General features: G+C 35.7%; 1 protein-coding gene across 2 annotated transcripts in view; it reads right to left on the bottom strand.

The window, feature by feature from the left end:
• PCNX1 (pecanex 1) overlaps nucleotides 1–15,761 on the bottom strand; it is a 138,484-nt gene that overhangs the window by 31,504 nt on the left and 91,219 nt on the right. For both annotated transcript variants that reach the window (XM_090271074.1, XM_090271075.1), the window contains 7 exons: nucleotides 15,651–15,743; nucleotides 13,354–13,504; nucleotides 11,298–11,439; nucleotides 9,639–9,816; nucleotides 6,986–7,094; nucleotides 5,707–5,836; nucleotides 1,516–1,574 (listed from right to left, as the gene is read on the bottom strand). In XM_090271074.1, the coding sequence (XP_090127200.1) occupies nucleotides 1,516–1,574; nucleotides 5,707–5,836; nucleotides 6,986–7,094; nucleotides 9,639–9,816; nucleotides 11,298–11,439; nucleotides 13,354–13,504; nucleotides 15,651–15,743 (862 nt within the window). The remainder of the gene's footprint in view (nucleotides 1–1,515; nucleotides 1,575–5,706; nucleotides 5,837–6,985; nucleotides 7,095–9,638; nucleotides 9,817–11,297; nucleotides 11,440–13,353; nucleotides 13,505–15,650; nucleotides 15,744–15,761) is intronic.

The following is a 15,761-nucleotide window of genomic DNA, read 5'->3' as shown; positions in this document are numbered from 1 at the left end:
CATAACCTCTGTGAATCTCTGGTTCCCATCCATGAAATGTGGGAATTGGAGTAGATAAAACCTAAGGTCTTTTCCACCTTTTTAAGAGTCAATGACCTTTTCTACCACTTTTCAATGAACTATGTCTTATATTAAAACCATGCAATTAGAAATGAAGAAAATGAAAAAAAAAAGAACAAAAAGAATGCCAGTAAAGAAAGTGGGTAAAATAATCCAAGATTTAAACAAACAAGATAATTCAAAACAAAAAGAAACTGTCCATCAGAATAGAATAACCTGTATATTGAGATGGTTAAAACTAACTTAATAGAAATAAACTATATATACAGAAACAGCAGCAAAGAACCTACAAAATGTATTAGTCAACCTTTTTTAAAAAATAGGATAAAATATCACCCAATAAAGAAAATGACCATCTTCAGTAGTAACCCATGCAAAGCAATAACCTATAAATGGGTGCCTAAAGTATTGTCCTGGAGAATGGCAAAATATACAAAGCTTAATGATTACTTTAAACTCAGCCTAACTAATATAATAATTAAAGGGGAACTCCAACACTAACTTCAGTAAGATGGTCCTGTACTATGCTCTGTCTGCCCACCCCAAGTGCTACTTCAGGACATGGTCTTTAATGTGCAGGATGGCATAATCAGCATCATGAGAATTCCAAGCCCCTTACTGGGACATACCAGAGCTGAGATGGGTGTTTTTAACTACCAGTAGGTGATAATGACAGTCATTAATATCAGTTAATTAGCTCTCCTTAATTCAATTTTATCATTATGATTTAATCCGATTACTATAATTTAGTTTCTTAAGAAGATAGCACTTGATTCCTTCGAATACAAATATTCCTGTGTGGAGAGTAATATTTCTTTTAGTAAATTAATACCTTGGATTTCTGGTTTATATGTTTATCTCTATGGCTGGAGAACTAAGACTCACACTCTCTGTATCAGATTACTAATGGGTGGGCCAACAAAAGGATGTTTCCCAAATGACAAAACTAAGAATCAGACTTTAGATAATGGTAACAGCACCAAAGTGCCACCCACTGAAGCCCTATGTTGAGTGGCTATTGGCTCCCCTATGTGACATCTCTCTATATACAATAATCTAAATGAAACTAAATTAATATTTATCTAAACACTCAGGGAAGGGCGATAACAAACATACCACTAAAACACATATTGGTCAGACTACATTAATTCAAGACCCCTAAACCCACTGTACTTTTAACTGTGTTCTACTTTTCAATCTTTGAATGGCATTTTTTTATTCTTACCAATGTTCTTAAAAAGCACTTCATAAAATATGGGTAAGTAAGTGGTAGACAGTCAGTCTAATTCATGTATATTTTGCTAAAGTAAAACAAAATAAAGCAAAGGATATTTGGTTTTTAAAAAATGGCCATTTGGAACCCAATAGGGTTTCCAACAAGTTGGGAGTAAAATATGTATATATATAAAACAAATTCATTAGACATGTTTCTTGATTCACAAATAGAGCTATTACCTGGATTTCTATCAAGCTGGGAAGCCAATCTGGTATTTGAATGATCCACTCGTTTTGTGCTGAAGATGGCAAAATAAAACATTTTTAGTAACCTCTTTATATTTAAAAATGCCTAATGATCAAAATGGAGAAAAGTTAAATAAACATTATCACTTTATGACTATCTCTGAGAAAAATTTATGATTAGCATATTGATAAAGCTCTGCAGTAGCATAATATTAGGGGTAAGGTTTTATTTTTACTCTCTCGCATCCATCAAACATGAACAGAGCAGCTATTTCCTAATAGAAGTGATGAGCAGCTATTTCCTAACTGATGTGACACTGAACAATGCATAGAGATATTAATGAGTTTAATGCAAAAAAATAAAATAATTGAGGAGGATGAAAAAAATCCATACTGTAAAAAGATCTTAAAAATATACACTGCAGGAACATTCTTTGCAAGGGGCAAGTACATCTATCAATGTCCAGTGGCACAGTGGTTCCCAAAGTGTGGTCCACAGCACCCAGAGTAGGAGACTCAAGACCCTTGCAGGGAGTTTTCCATAAAACTATTTTCATAATAGTACTGAGGTGTTATCGCTTTCTTTCACTGTGTTGACAATTGCATTGATGGTGCAAAGGCAATAGTGGGTAAGGCTGCTGGTGCTTCAACATAAATCAAGGCAGGGGCACCAAACTGTACCATCTCTTACTGCCACACACACACAAGACAAAAACAATACATAAAAATTCAAGCTTCATTTAAAAATGTTCTTAATGGAGCAATGAAAAATATTAATTTTATTAAATTACAAGCCCTCAGTGCAGGTCTGTTTAACACTGTGTGTGACAGAACACGCAGAAAGCACCTCTGCAGCACCCTGAAGTAGGATGGGTATCTCGAGGGAACACAACTGCGCTACTGCTTGGTTTACAAGCTGCGTGGGCTACGCTTTTTTCGTGGAAGACCATTTTTACTTGAATGACTGATGAATAACCTATGATTATTCAGACTTGAGAATTTAACAAACGTTTCTCAAAAATGAAGAAAGTGAGTCTGCTATTTCAAGGAAAACAAGTGACAACGGTATCTTTTGCCAATAATAAAAAATTATAATTTTCAAGCAAAAATTGTAATTTTAGAACACTTACTTATATCTGCCACCATGAGCCTGATAGCATCCCAATACTCATACAGCTTTCTTTTGGGATTGGTGGTGATTTAAGTGAATAGATTTTTAAAAAAATATTATATAATAAAATGTGTCAAAATTTGGAAGATCTACATCTCTCAGTGAACCAATATTTTCTAAATGATCAATAAACGATGTATACGATTATGCATGGGTAAAAAGACCTATCCAAAGCATAAGACATACCGGTGGATTTTGATGTAACACAATTCCAGAAATTTATGGATATGCTTTTAGATTCCACATTGTAACTCATCTTTAGGAAATAAACCATTTGTTGACTTCTAGTAAAAAAATCAAAGAATATCCAGAATTGTCTAAAAAAGCTATTAAAAGTTCTTTCTTTTTTAATAACTACATCTGTGAGCCCAGATTTTCTTCACACTTCAACTAAAACAACATGTTGTAATAGCAGACCGAATGCAGACGCAGACATGAGAACCCAGCTGTCTCTGATTAAGCCAGACACAAAAATGATTCATAAAACAATGACCGTTCTCACTGATTATGTTTGGTGGGATGGAGAATATACTTATGTTTATGTCAAAAAATGTTATTTTTGTATACATGTAATGGGTTTATTGTTGGTATTTTAGATTAATAAACATTTAAATTTTTTAAGTTTTCTAATATGGTAAATATTGGTAGATGAAACCCATATCAACAAAAACTCTTTGGGGACTTCCAAAAACTTTTAAGAATGTAAAAAGGTTCTGAGACCAAATAGGTTAAGAAGTGCTGCCATATACATGATTTTGGACTAAATTTAAGTTGGCCCAGAAGAACAGAATATAAATAACATTAAAATTCACCAAAATGGGTAACACCATGTGTGGATTTTTGATAAAACATCAGGGAAAAAGTTTCAAATCCACAAGCTAGTTCGTTGTTTAAAAGGTGAGACTACCATTCTCACCACTATGTGCCAACATGTGAAAATGTGGGGAAAAGGCAGCCATGGAGCTGGCCAGAATTACAAATTAGTACAAGCCTTTCCCGAATCAAGGTTAATACATATTAAAAGCCTTTAAAAAATGTTTAAGCTCCAAAATTCAATAAGTTTCCATTTAGGTATTCTTTCTAAAATTAAAGAAAATAAACAAATTTGGAGAAATTACATACAAAGACAATCTTAATAGGCATCAGATTAGACAGTCTGAGAAATAAGCCTAAATGAAGAAAACTTCATGTACAAAACGGTCAATGAAAACTTATCTTCATGAAAAATGAAATATAACCTATAAAAAATTTAGCTCTAGAAATAGCTATTTCTAAGAAAAATGTGAGACATAATTATGACTGTTATAATGATATAACACTGTATAGCATTAAATATCATAGTATTAACATGGAACAGTTCTAAGAAACAGCATTAAAAGAAGACAGAAAAATGAGTATATTCAACCAGAACTATGTTTAAAAATCTTATAACTAGCCCTGACTGGTGTGGCTCAGTAGGTTGGGCATCATCCCGTGGACTGGAACAAAAGGTCTGCAGTTCAATTCCTGGTCGGTCGAGCCACGTGCCTGGGTTGCGGTCCAGGTCCCCGACTGGGGGCCTGTGAGAGGCAGTCAATCAATGGTATGATACTTTTGCACATCAATGTTTCTTTCCTTCTCTTTCTCCCTCTTTCCCTCTTTCTAAAAATAAGTAAATAAAATCTTTTAAAAAAATTCTTATAATTGAACCAGAGGGTATAAGCCTATGGTCTCATTACCTGAGTGATTGTCTGTACATATAGGCCTCACTTAATCCTGTCTGCATTGCCGCCTCCTGAGACTCAACAGTTTGGCTGAACTAAGTGGCTGGGTTGGTGAAGCATGGGGTGGTCTGTGGGCTTCACTTTAAAACTGGTTTCTCTTTTCTATCCTAAAGGCTTGGACAAAAAGGGCCCAGAGGTCTGAGAGGGGGGAAAACCTAAAATATTTCCCTCAGCCCAAACTAAGTATAATGGGCAAAAGGGTTTTAGACAGGTGAGATGTACCTGGCACACCTTCCTCCGAAGAAGCCCTTTTATCCCCTAATGTGGGACATTGAAAAATTAATCCCTGCCTTTTGTCATCTAGTGGTTATGGATTGAATGATGTCTTTTAACCCTGTTGCCAAATCTGTTGCCCCCAAAATACAACAAGGATGCCAGCCTGTTAAATCAAGCACACCAATGTCCGGGGACAGCCAACTGACCTGGAGTCTGCAGGATCCTTCCCCATGTGGGAAGGCCACCCTCCCCTCCACACCCCCACTCTTATTAGGGATTTCTGGACCCAAGGATAGGTAGGACAACGACCATGTCCAGTTTGAAGTAGCTAGGGGAGCACGAGACCTTCGCTCATTGTCCTTTATAAGATTATAAAGGGTCTTAAGTCTGAGAGGGAGAGATTATTATTTTTTATTGTTAAAATAGTTAGTTAATCATTTATTTATTTTAAAAAAAGAAGAATATATGAAAGGGTGAAGTGGGAGAGCTTGTATGTATGACCCATGGGCATGGACTTGGGGGGGGATTGCTGGTGGATGGGGGGTGCTGGGTGGAGGGGAGCAAAGGGGAAAAAACTGGAACTATTGTAACAATATAATCAATAAAATATAATTTAAAAAAAAAAAAAAAACCTTTTCAGGAACATCACTCATATGGCTGCACGATATCCTGCAATTTGAATGTATCATCATTTATGTGACCTTTTCTGCACTTCTAGACATTTCTTTTTTTCATTTTAATTATTACAAATAATGCTGTGATAAGTACTATTGGGTATGTAAACATTTTGGATGGTTTCCTTGGTATAAATGCTTAGAAGTGAAAAAAAAAAATCTTATAACTATAAAAGAAGGTAGAGAAATCAAGACTCTTCTAATTTTATATAATTTTGGAATGCTGCAAGTATTTATAAAATTTTAGCAAAATATTTTAACACAGAAAATTAACAACCCTCAATTACTTATATTAATGCTGTCAATAGTTTTTCCTAATAAAAAAGATAAAATTGGCTTTCAAATGCTTTTTTATACTCACTTGTAGTCTCTCTCCCAGAATTTCACAGGCCGAACGTATGAAGTAATGAATATTGCACTTCCCAGGAAAGGGTTCAGTGGTGTAGAAAAGAAGGCCGAGACAGCAGCCTGAACAAACAACATGGCTGAATCTGCAGGAAAACTGGTTAAGGACCTTATATCCATGTGAGAGCACACACAAACACCACACACACAAATATATCTCACAAACACGTTGCAATTACAGCAATTAGAAAAATTACGTTCATGAGAGGACAGAAAAAGGGGCCACTGGACCATATGGGAGGTAGACGCAGAAAAACACAGCTAGAAAGTCCAGCCTGTCATGATGCTCTGGAGGGAGCTAAATAAATATTTGCTAACATGTATCTGATAAAATTCCATATATCACTTTTGGGTAGAGATGCTTAGATTTCATTTTCCAGAAGATGAAACTAAAATTTACAAATATAAAATGTCTGTATTTCAACATCTACATGGTCACTAACCTTTACTTTTATTTAGAGTACTTTTAAGAAATGATGAGAATAGAAGATTTTGGAGATAAAGTTCAATTACAGTTATATGATTATGAAAAATGTTTTCATTTTCATTCATTTAAAAATATTTCTACACATTTTGTAGTTATTAAAAATTCCTGCCCCAGCTGCTGTGGTTCAGTGGATTGAGCGTCGCCCTGCAAGCCAAGTGTCGCTGGGTCGATTCCCAGTCAGAGCACGACTAAGTTGCAAGTCAGGTCCCCAGTCGGGGGCGCAAGTGAGAGGCAACCACACAGTGATGTTTCTTTCCCTCTTTCTCCTTTCCTCTCTCTCTAAAAATAAATAAATAAACAAACAAATAATTTTTTTAAAAATTCCTGATATATAGAGATGATCTAAGAGTAAGTAATATAAATGTGTAATCATCAGGGTGTACACTTGAAACTAATATAATATTGTATATATTGTCAACTGTATTTGAAAAATAAAAAATGATTTATAAAAACAAGAGAATTCCTGGACTTTAATATTCATATATGCAAACATAAATTTTTAAATCAGCACTACTTAATTATAAAACCTTAATACTTTTCTCATGTTCAGATGACCTGTGGGCCACAGATATTATTGTAACTTGAACAATCAAAATCAGTAGAGGCGTGAACTAAAGTATTATAGATTTTTGATAATTTATCATATAGTAACCTATACTCAATGCCCGTGAAAGGTTACGCCTACAAACCGACATTCTCTTCAAGGATATGACTGCCCTTTCTCATAACACTTTTATCAGAAGGATACGGGGCACTGCAAAGGGCTGAGCAAAAGCATGGAAAGCAGAGCCCCATGTGATCTGCCACGGGGCAAGGTAAGTATACACGAACTGCAGTTTATAGAGGAGTTCCCAAAGCTGTGGGAGGAAAACAAAAACAATCAGTAAAAACTTACTGGATATTTGAAAAGAAAATGAAACACCTCTAGAATGTTTTTTCTACCTAATAGGAAAACGGTATTGACATTATTTGCTATTTGCATAAAAGGAAAAGATATATCAACTGCATAAACACTACATATTTTTAAGTAAAGACAGCTAGCTGATTTATGGGTTGTATTTCATCTGTTTAAAAAATGTATGCCATCTACTGCCTATATTACTACTACAACAAGCAAAACAAAGGTAGGTAGAAAATCTAAATGTCTATAAAGCTTAAGTAATACAAATATGTATTTTGACCCTAAGACATTTCCTTTAAATTTTAGTGCTCTGGAAACGGAATGTGTTTTAAGTACAATGTCAAAAGAATTTGAAAGCAGCCAAGCAGTGGATAAAATTGTAATCCAGTTATCACTGCCTATTTGCTTAAGAATTTAGTAGTGTATATTAGGCATCTGTATACAATCTCAATTGTTACTGTCAATGGGAATACAATCCACTTTTAAATCTTATTTATATTAGGATCTTTTTTGTTGTTGAACATGTGTCTTCAACACTGAAACAAAATTAGCATATATGCCAAGAGCACCTCTGCCTGCTAGGCAGTGCAAGGCCCAGTTCTCAAAACGGATCGCAGAAATTGTAAAAGCAAGAGGTTCTCATTCAGTGGCATGATTCATGCACCAAATACCTCATATTAAAATCATTTAGCTGATTTACAACGAACCTGTGTAACTTCCAATTTAAAAAAGAAATAACAACTTCAACCAATTAGAAAATGTAGATGAACCTTTGCCTTCTTTGTCATGACCCCAAACTATGCTAGCAATCCTTGGCACTAATGTGATCAGGATGACAGGAAGTAAAAGTGGGAGGTATATTATCAAGATGCCATTACAACTGCTTAAAAACAGTGGTTTAGAAAACTCTCCAGGTTCTAAATGTGAAACGTACTAAAGTTTTGAATGTAATATTGAAGAAAAAATAATACGCAATTACATGGGTAAGTAGTGGGTAAAAATATTTTTGTATACAGAGTAATTTTTTCTTGAAGAGTTATTAAATCAATAGTGCATCTTACAATGGTATCTTAAAAAGTCTATCTAAAGAGATCCTTTGACTATTACTTGCTTATTATCACTATTAAGTTCTATCAAGTAACCATATAAAATGCCAACTCCTTAGGGCAGAACTTTCTCTGATTGTTCACTGAGGTAACCTAAGCATCTAGAACAGTCTAGAACATGATATGCTCTCAGAACCAATTTGCTTAACAAGTGAAAGCATTAAGAAAATCCAAACTAAAACAAGTTAAGTGTAGTGACTCTATTTCAAGGATTGTTAAGTTTATTTTTTACTACAACTTTCTTTTTCTTTTTTCAACAAGTATTATAAGATGAAATACAATTTCCAATCTAAATATTTAAATCTGTGAGACACCACATGCTTCTTTATACAAACAATTCTCTAACTTTCTGGCTTTCTCCTTTGGTTAACCATGCTCACTAGAAGAGGAAATAAATGATAAAAATGCATACAAATTAGTGATGAAACAAAGATAATGTTGCAAGTTTAGAAGTTATTTATCACAATATTTAGCATAATATTTTGAAACTGATCATCACTGAAACCTTGTTCAATTACTGGTTTCCAATTTGTACTGTTTCCATCCTAAGTTGGATCTCTATCACATCTAAATTACTGTCACAATCTCTTAAACTGTTCTCCATACCTTTAGGTTCTCTCTTCCCCAAATCATCCCAAATGTGGCTGACCAGGCTAACTTTCCTAAAATTGGGCTTTTCATTGTGTTTTGTTGCTCATATGCTTCAGCTCTGTTACCTATCAAATGGGATAATATATGTGAAAGTCCTTTGTATGTGGTCAGTGTTAACATGAAATCTAAGCTCCACTTAATTTACAATTAATCTGACGCACAATCAACATCATTTAGAAAGGCAGTATGATTCGGCAGAAAGGTTTTTGGAATGGCAAGCAGAAGACCCAGATTTTATCACCTTATTTGTAAAAGGACTAAAAGCACCTATCTTATGGGTGGATATAAAATTTTAGAAGCAGTCTGTAAACTTCAGAGTATTTTGCAAATGTCCTCATCAAACTAATTTCTGGTTGTTCCCACATGGCCTCACTGCCCAGGGTATCTACCAACTTCAGTAAGCTATCTGGTTATTTCCTCTCTCCATCTATCCAGCAGCGCACAGCCCTGTTCAACTATTGCCCTACCCACATATTTAAAAATATATACTTACTACTGTTTCTCTAATGTTTCCCTATAACTTAAATCTTATCTTCATAGCTATTGCAAGAAAGATGTCTTACGGATCACAGTTACTAGCATTACTTAGGGATTCTAATAGATTACTAAATAACTGATTAAATGAAGAAAAATATTACTTAAAAGACAACAACAAGAATGAAATGCAAGGATAATATTCACTAGTGTATTACTTAGGGAGATGCTTTTTACAGAGAGGGATATTCCTTTCGGCGCCGAATTACCTTGTTGAAGAGTATGGACATGAAGAAGAGATCCAACAGCATGGTCTCTGAAAATGCTTCATAGTCAATTTTGAAAAAGAGCACAGTAAAGATGACTGTGACATATTGATATGTAGGGCTGCTAAAGGAGGATCGTAGCAACTTCAGGCCAGCAATGGTGATCATTAAAGCACCTAATCTATAATAAAAAGAAAGCACAACTCATCAAACAATGACTAAAAACTTGAGAATATTGACTAACTTCAGAAAAATCAGCAATTGTTAACAATAACAAGAATGGTTTGCACAACATCGATGTAACCTGGCAGCCAAGGAGAGTGGAGTAGAATGTACATGTGTGAACAGTGATGACTTCACTATACTAGTCAGTGGGGGTGATAGACACCATTGAGTGAGTATGTGTACTGGGTGGCTGTCACATTCAAAATGACCGAGGGATTAGAGCAATGGATCTGCACCAAATTTTGCGTTAAGCTTGAACATTCTTCCACAGAAACTATTCAGATGATTCAGCAGCTCTTAGCTACGGGCAACTGGTGACTGGCAGCTTCATCATGACAACGTGCCTGCTCATGTACCACGTCTCATGCAGTTTTTTGGTGAAACATCAAATCACCCAGGTTGACTCAGCCCCCCTACAGCCCAGATTTGGCACCCTTTGGCTTCTGGCTTTTCCCAAAACTAAAATCACCTATGAAAGGGAAGAGATTTCAGACCATCGATGAGATTCAGGAAAATAAAATGAGGCAGCTGCTGGCAATTGGGAGAACTGTGTAAGGTCCCAAGTGCCTTCTTTGAAGGCGACTCACGCATCATTGTCCTACGTACAATGTTTCTTGTATCTTGTATCTTCTTCAATGTCTCTATTTGTCATAGGGCATAGCTGGATACTTTTTGGACAGACCTTTTGTGTATGTGTATGAGTATATATATTTATATCATATTTAAACTTTTAAATATGATTTGTATAGCTAAGCAAATCACAACCTATAATAAACTATCATAATATTCCCTTTTAATATGTTTTGTGATTCTTATCCTTTATATAAATCAGTTTAAAAAAATTAGTTACCAGTATTACAATTCTGACATTTGGTTCTCCATTTTCTCAATATTTTTATCACTTTAACATTAGTAGCATCTAGCACATAAGAAACCTATTAACACTTACCAACAACATGTGCTCAGTCTAGTGGGTAGGACTATATGATAGCTATACAGGGTGGGGCAAAAGGAGGTTTACAGTTGTTCGTATGGCAAATACTACAATAATTATAAATAATAGAAGAAAAAACTGTGTTTCACGTACTAACAACCTATTCTTGCCCCACCCTGTATATGGTCTGATTTACACAGTACATAAAAATAACCATTTCTCAAACTTACCGTCTAATAGTAAAGACTACCCTTATTTATAAATGTCCTCTCATAAAATACCAATCAACAATGAGGTGTCTGGAGTAGTGAAATGCCAAGTGCAGAAACAGATGTTCAGAAAACAGAAGGCAAAGACAAAATTTCACCTGGATTTTTTTACCTCACAGTGCCTTTTACCAAAAAGACATTCAATGATTATTTGTTACTTAATGAATAACTTTAAGGCATTGCTTATGACTGTCCCCAGAAGCCCAACTAAAATTAAAGGAGTATTATACTTACTCTGTATCCAGCTTTTTTGGACTAGCAATTGTCTCTGCACTGCTACTAAGTTCATTAAGAACAATCAATGGATAGATGATATTCTTCTCCATAAAAAGAAGCCACACATGAAGTTTCTCAAACCACATCATAGTGGCTGCATCTAACAAGGGAATATAAGTCAAGAAGACCACGTCATCTAATGTATAAAACAGTCTGACAATGTAATGAGAAAGGAAAATCTTGTAACTCAAACTCAGCTCTACTATAAATAATTCTATCCAGTACTTTAATCAGTTGTCAATTTCTATAACTTCTGTGGCATATCCAACTTTGCAACTTGGATGTCACTTAAATTTAGATGAGATTTATTTTAATTCTTAAAATCTCAGTCTTTAAGCATAACTTTTTCTCATTTATGCCAATAACCTTTGGAGAAAAGGTTACTAAAGATTATTAGACTGCCCCTTTGTATTTAAAATCCTAAGATATATACACACACACACACGTACACACATATACACCTTATAAGACATACATCTCAGAAGAGATATGATATGTTTTTGATTCACTCCATAAAGGTCATTTTCACTGCCAATAATATTTTTTCCAATACTCTAATATTATTTCATTGGGGAAAGTACCTAGGATAAAATGAAAGATTTAAAATAAGGTTGTCTGGCTATATGAAAACAGTGTCACCAGGCTTTAGGAAGTTCTCTAATGAATTATTTCTCTTTTAGCTGCTAAAATCAGTAGAAAGAGGGGGGAAAGTCAACATTGCTAATACCTAGTACTGTCAATAAGTCAAAAATGTTATGTTTATTCAAAATTTGTAAAAATTTAAACTAAATGTCTTAAGATAAAAAATAAACATATGATCACTGATTTACTCTAATGAAAATTGCTGTTTAAAACAAACCAGATACACTTGTTACTATTTACATATGAAAGCAATACTGATAGTTGGTCATCAAAAAACTACATCTTTCTGAGTTATTTTCTTGATGGTAAGAATGGACCAGTAAAGATTCTTATTCAGGTTTATGTTATTTTCCCTAATTTAAAAAGCACATATTTTATAAAAGGTATGACAGCACTATTACTGAAACCTACATAGTAGTGTTTATTTAGTCCTCTCTCTAGGATTATTCTGGTGATCAAGATTACAGTACCATGATGCTTCAAGCAACTTTGCCAAAGGCCCTGCTTTAGCAATTTCGCTTTGATAATACAAAGTCAAGATTGGTATAGAAAGCTTTCTAAAACTTCAGAGTTCTCCAAAGATACTATCTTCAAACAATTGAGGGATTTCCTCTCTACAGTAATTTACTAACTGAAAAAAGGTTTGAGAAAAAAATCATTGGCCTGTTTAGTCACTAGTGTGTACTTATGATGACAAAGGTATGAACTTTTATTATTTCTCTAAAATATTACAGGTCATGGGGCCAATAGGACTGAATACTTCACAGGACAGAAAAGTTAATACGTAGAGGGGCAAAGCCCGACACTTGCCAAGTGCACTGGTCTTATCACTCTTTTTGAGTCATTTTATACTTTATCCCAAATCTGAACAAGTAACAGCAATTACAAATGTTTTAACTTCTTTTCACCTCTTCAATTCTTTTATATTCCTCTGTGGAAGGACACAGTGCCTCTGGTGGAAACAGGAACAAAGACCTTTCTATTCTCCCTAAGTTTTGAGTCAAAATATTTTGAATAGAAGGTCTTAGAGAGGATTGTGTTGCCTGCATATAGCAAGGAAAATTAAATCAAAGAGTAGCAACGGGAAAGAGAAGTCACAGGCATACACAGAAGAATGCATCAGCGAGGTCTGTGAAGAACAATTTAGAGAAGGAAGAAGTTGCACTCTGTGGAAAGTTGTACTGTAGCATCGACACTTGTATGTCAACTAAAACTAAAGCATCCTGCAAAATGTTTGACTCATTATAGCGTCAAACCTAAGTGTAAGACACCCGGCCAAAGTGTTACTTGATGATACTTATTTAACTGTCATCTGTTTCCAGAACAGAGAAAACCCACAGTATCCAAAGAAGGGCATTCATGAAATACTTACTTCGCACTTCATACTGATTATACTCCGCCGTCTTCAGCAGGGGGTGGGAGAAGCAGTGCCACGGTAGCTGTTTCCTAACCTGAGGCAGCACATAGTGGGTGACAAAGCCCACGAAGCCGACCAGCGCATACAGCACATACTTGAGAGCAGGCTGAAAGAAGAAACGGTTCAGAAAATTAATAGTGATTTTGAGAACTTCTAATTTGTCAGTTCAACTTTCCATCTGATACTAGAGAAAAGCGAAGTCAATTTTAGAATCTAAGAACTAAACATCTGCCTACAGTTTCTATATTATGTAGTTCTTCTGATTAAGTCAGCTATCAAAGTTTGTGATTATTCACGTATTACAAAAATTTTATGTGTGTTTCCTTTGGTGTTTCCCACTGCAGCACAACATGAGAGAGGCTACTCTATGTGACTTGCAGGGCAATGTGCTAAACTGTCTTAACTAGTCCAGATAAAGGACATGCTAAATAAAACTGTGAGTCTGAGTGAAGAGCAGATTGGGGTGAAAGAAAAAGAATTCTTTTTTTGTGCCTTCACATGGTATATCATCAGAAGAGAGTTCTGATGCATAATCTAAATTCACAAATGAGGAAATCAAGTACCATCGCTTTAAATATTCAAATTAAAAGTCATATATTTAGAAATTATGGACCTTCTTGGACATGAAGAGGCCTCCATCTGAGCCCTGAAGACCACTGACCTTTGCAAGTGTTCAGGAATTAATAGTCCAAGTTGGAAGAGAAGAAAAACAGGCAAAAATGTTAAATAAAATGAAGTAATATAACCTTTGCTTCTGGCCAAATGGGATATTACAGATTCACTCTCCCACATGAAACACCCAAAACAGAATAAAACATACGAACCAAATGGCCTGCGACACACTAGACACCAGGGAATAAACAGTGAACACGAGAGAGAGGAACCCGGTAAGGTCAGTACCGACACTGCCCTCGTTTACTGCCTTGAGGGAGTTCCCAGGTTGCAGTGCAGGCAGGGGAACCCACACAAAGCCTGGTATCCCGAGCTGACAGGATGAAATTGAGAGATTGGAAAGACTAAGGCAGCTCGAGTTCACCAGGACAGCAGACAAGAGAAAAAATTGAGCATCTGCAGAGGGTTCCCCTTGCGCATTCAGGGGAATTAGCCCAGTGTATGAGGAAACTCCATGAGATCAGAGAAAGAATCACAAAAAAGGATGAGAGACAATAGTATCCAGCACACACAGGGCTAGAAATAGTGCCTGTTCCTTGAGCCAGGCTGGAAAAGCTCAGGGTTCACAGGGCGCCGGCCAGAGTATTCAAAAGGGTGTTGCCTCAGTCGGGGGAATATTAGCCCTACACTAAAAACAGCCCTTTCAGAATTAAAAGGGCTGAAAGCATCAAACTGTTCACAAGTAACTAACAGTACTGAAAAAAAAAATTCAGGAATATTTCTAAAAATATAAAAATATCCAGTACACAACAAAGTAAGATTTATAAAGCTCGACATCCAATAAAAAACTACCCAACATGGAAACAATCAGAAAATTATGGCCCATGAGGGGGAAAAAAATCAATTAATCAAAACCAACCTGCAAGTGGTGGAAGTTAGAATTAGAAAAGAGAGTAAGAGTGGAGTGTTCAAAAAGTTAAATAGAGGCATGAGAGAATTAAAAAAAAAAGAAGACTTAAGATGAAAATTATAAATTGTGAGATGAAAAATACACTGGGTGGGATTAATGGCAGATTATACAACAGAGGAAGATTAGTGAAGTTGATGGCTTAGCAATGGAAAATATTCAAAATTAAATACACATACAAAAACACAATTAAAATGAACAGAGCACCAGTGAACTGAGGAGCAACTTCAAGAGGCCTAGGAAACACATAAGTGGAGTCCATGAGGTGGGCTGAGAGAGGGTTAGGGAGCAGAGCAGAAAGAGGACAGAAAAAACATTTGAGGCCAAAATTTTTCACATTTGATGACAACTGCACCAGAGAGCCCATGTAACCCAAGCACAAAAACATGAAGGAAACTACGTGGAGCTACAGCACAGTCAAACTGACACCCTGTGGCAACAGGGATCTGCACAAAAGAAGGAAGAGCACTGAGAACGGGAACTGTGTGGCCTGAGCTGGAGGAACGAAACCTGACAGCCTCCCCACACCCAGGTCTGAGTCAGATGACGAGGTTCTGGACTTCCAGCTATATTGGAACGAGACTTTGGGGAGTTCATATATTTCAGTGTGATGAACAGACATTACAATCAAATCAGAAATGAGCCCAACCAAAAGAACTAAATGATTCCTTACCTGCAATACTGTGAACACTGTGCTTACATGAATAGCAAAATACAGCACCCCAATCACAATGCATACTACTAGGTCAGACTGTAAACGTTCGCTCTGTAAAACAAAACAGAA

This window comes from Furipterus horrens, unplaced genomic scaffold (genome assembly GCF_987537825.1).
Source record: "Furipterus horrens unplaced genomic scaffold, mFurHor1.1.pri manual_scaffold_3, whole genome shotgun sequence".
In the NCBI taxonomy this organism is placed as follows: Eukaryota; Metazoa; Chordata; class Mammalia; order Chiroptera; family Furipteridae; genus Furipterus; species Furipterus horrens.
Note: the sequence above shows the minus strand (reverse complement) of the source record. Positions and strands in the feature narration are given on the sequence as shown.